The sequence below is a fragment of the Alligator sinensis genome, unplaced genomic scaffold, assembly GCF_000455745.1.
Source record: "Alligator sinensis unplaced genomic scaffold, ASM45574v1 scaffold787_1, whole genome shotgun sequence".
In the NCBI taxonomy this organism is placed as follows: domain Eukaryota; kingdom Metazoa; phylum Chordata; order Crocodylia; family Alligatoridae; genus Alligator; species Alligator sinensis.
In genome coordinates this window covers 3,803,900-3,806,405 of record NW_005841911.1, presented here as the reverse complement: position 1 = coordinate 3,806,405, position 2,506 = coordinate 3,803,900, and the positions used below count along the sequence as shown (strand labels likewise).

Here is a 2,506-nt window from a genome sequence, read left to right as displayed (position 1 = left end):
TCTACACAAATCTGTTCAGGCTTGAGAATTTTCACTGCCTGAAGCTATCAATGTAATCAAGTATTTCTTTATTACTATGAATTTTCATGACTATTTTAAAAGAAACTGTGCAAAGCAAATCTAATCATTTAAAAAATTAACCAAAACTCCAAATGCACCTACCTAGCTTCATCATGACTGCTCTGTTCTACTATCAGATTTCCCTGTCTTTTAAAATCTATTTCTTTATCCACTTGTTTTGTGGAAGACCCACACAAACAACAGGGAGTGCTGACTTCGTACAAAGTGATAAAGTATGCCAAGTCAACAAATTAAAAGATGCAGAAGTATTTTTTCCCCATAATTGCTTCAGGTACAGTAATTTTGGGTGCCACTTGGAACAGTTAGAACTAAACCAAATTCAGATTAGTGCCCGGGTTTTTGTTGTTTTCTTTCTTTCTTTCTTTTTAAGCGAGGATGTCTGAAACTTTGGCCTTTACCTCTCCAACATATTCAGTCTGCTGGGGTCTGGAAAGAATGCAATTACCTGCCCTCTGTAAGAAATTGAGGACACATCTGACTTTCCAGACAACAGACTCAAAGACTCTGAAAACCACCACAAAATCATTATGTCATTACCTCAGAGAAAATGTAAACGGACGCTATTGTAAGGATGGAATGTTAATTCCAGCTTTACCTCTAACAATGTGACTATGCAATGTGACTTTCAATATCTATGTGGACTGTCTTAATAATTCCTGAAAACTATAAACAGTTTCTGGGTGGCTTAAGTACAGAGTGTAGAAAAGCTTTTTTAGTGGAAGGTCCACAACAATGGTAGACAGGACCTCTAGATCACATGATCTCACTGGGATCATGGTAAGTCTAGCACCTACATAAAAAATACAATATGGGTAGAGTTTGAGTGGCTGAATGAGAACAGGACCAAAGGACGCAACAACTAGCCCTGAACCACACCTAGATGACAGCAAATGGAGCAGCTGATATGAATTTAGACACCGGGCCATGAAAGACAAAGCAGGAAACTAGTTTCAATTTATTCTGTTCAGACTTGGCACCACTGTTGCACATGTTGTAGTGAAAACAACACAGGGCTCCCAGTAGGTTGCGATGCAGAATCATACATACCTGGCTATATCTGAAGCCATATAAACAGCTGATGTTTACTCTGCATGTATCCTATCTGATAGTAAATTTGATTTTTCATAATTTACTGCAAAGAACAAGGAGATGCAATAGAAACTGAACTCATCAACCAATTTTCTTTTATTTCCTGCCCCCTCTTTAAAAGCATACGCTACCTGTCAAGGTTCAAGTTTCCTGTGTAGATAAACTCCAGAAGTTTCTGGAACCCATCAGCCTTTACTTGAGTCTGATCCAAAACGACATTACTGTCAGAGGCATCTCTGTAAAATGCACCAAAGTACTCGCTGAATGAGGCAAGCACATTTCGGTGAGCTTTGAACTGGAATTCACCAATCACTACGGTGCAGTCGCACAGAAAGCCCGCTTCTCGCTGCTTGTTCAGTCTCTCCAGAAGATGCTCACAGTGATGGGAATACTGCATCTTGGTGACAGGTTGTGGCTTAATCTCTGGCCTAAAAAAGAGCAAAGGAACTTGTTTAGCTAGATGATGTGTTCTTCAGATGGAGTAAAGTCCCTATGAGGAAACTCAGGACCCAGTCCCATTCCCATAACTGGTGCAGAACACTTTGCATACAATAAGCTTTGTGCAAAACAACCAGAACCAGAGCAGGGGGCTGCTAGTCTTTATACAGATAAATGCAAGGAGTGGGAAGGGAAGGGAAGGGAGATGTCTCTCCACCTGTGGAGCTGTGCTATGTTTATAGGACAGCTGGTGCTATCCTAAAAACTGCTGGTGTGCACCGCTGCTCTTCTGAAGCCAGTGTTACAGCAGCTTCCTAAGCAGCAAATGTTTTGCCAGAAGACACATACTTCTGCCAGCAGAGCTGCAGCCGCACAACAGCTTTCCTGACAGCACCACGTCAGTATAGACAACCTGTTCACCCTCCCCCAGCTGACGGCTACACTGCCAGAGCCTGTAACGGCCTCAGTCCAAGTGCTAAGTGTCCTGTTAGGTCCACGGGCATCAGCCTACCATGCCAGCTCAGCCAGAAATAAGGTACAAAAAGCTATTTAAATGAGACGGTCAGCTGGCCCCTGAATACAGCCTGCTTCACAGGCAGCAGATCCTGCTTAAAGAGGAAAGCAAGGCCGACCGCAACGTGATGTTGTCAAGATCCACTTCAGTGTCCGAACTTCCCAAATGCCAGGCTGCGCTGTCACAGCAGGTGTGACATCCCCTCTGGCAGCAGGTGGGACGCAGCAAGAAGAGCCCTGGCCACAGCTGCCCTTGCTCTGGCCGGGGAACAGGGTGTCTGCATCAGGGGGCTGCGACTAGGGACTGCACCAGTTTATAGTGCAAGGGGTAACGCTGTGATCGGTTCCCTTTGCCCCCTGCACTAGCCAGCCCCAGCGTCCAATG

General features: G+C 44.3%; 1 protein-coding gene across 4 annotated transcripts in view; it reads right to left on the bottom strand.

Moving 5' to 3' along the window:
- The window catches only part of MYNN (myoneurin), a 17,712-nt gene that overhangs the window by 14,810 nt on the left and 396 nt on the right, over positions 1-2,506 (bottom strand). For 2 of the 4 annotated variants that reach the window (XM_006018731.3, XM_014517497.2), the window contains exon 2: positions 1,302-1,598. In XM_006018731.3, coding sequence (XP_006018793.1) covers positions 1,302-1,567 — 266 coding nt within the window. In that variant the 5' untranslated portion in view covers positions 1,568-1,598. Of the gene's footprint in view, positions 1-1,301; positions 1,599-2,506 lie in introns of those variants that run through there. The other 2 variants (XM_006018732.3, XM_006018733.3) reach the window with 2 other exon arrangements.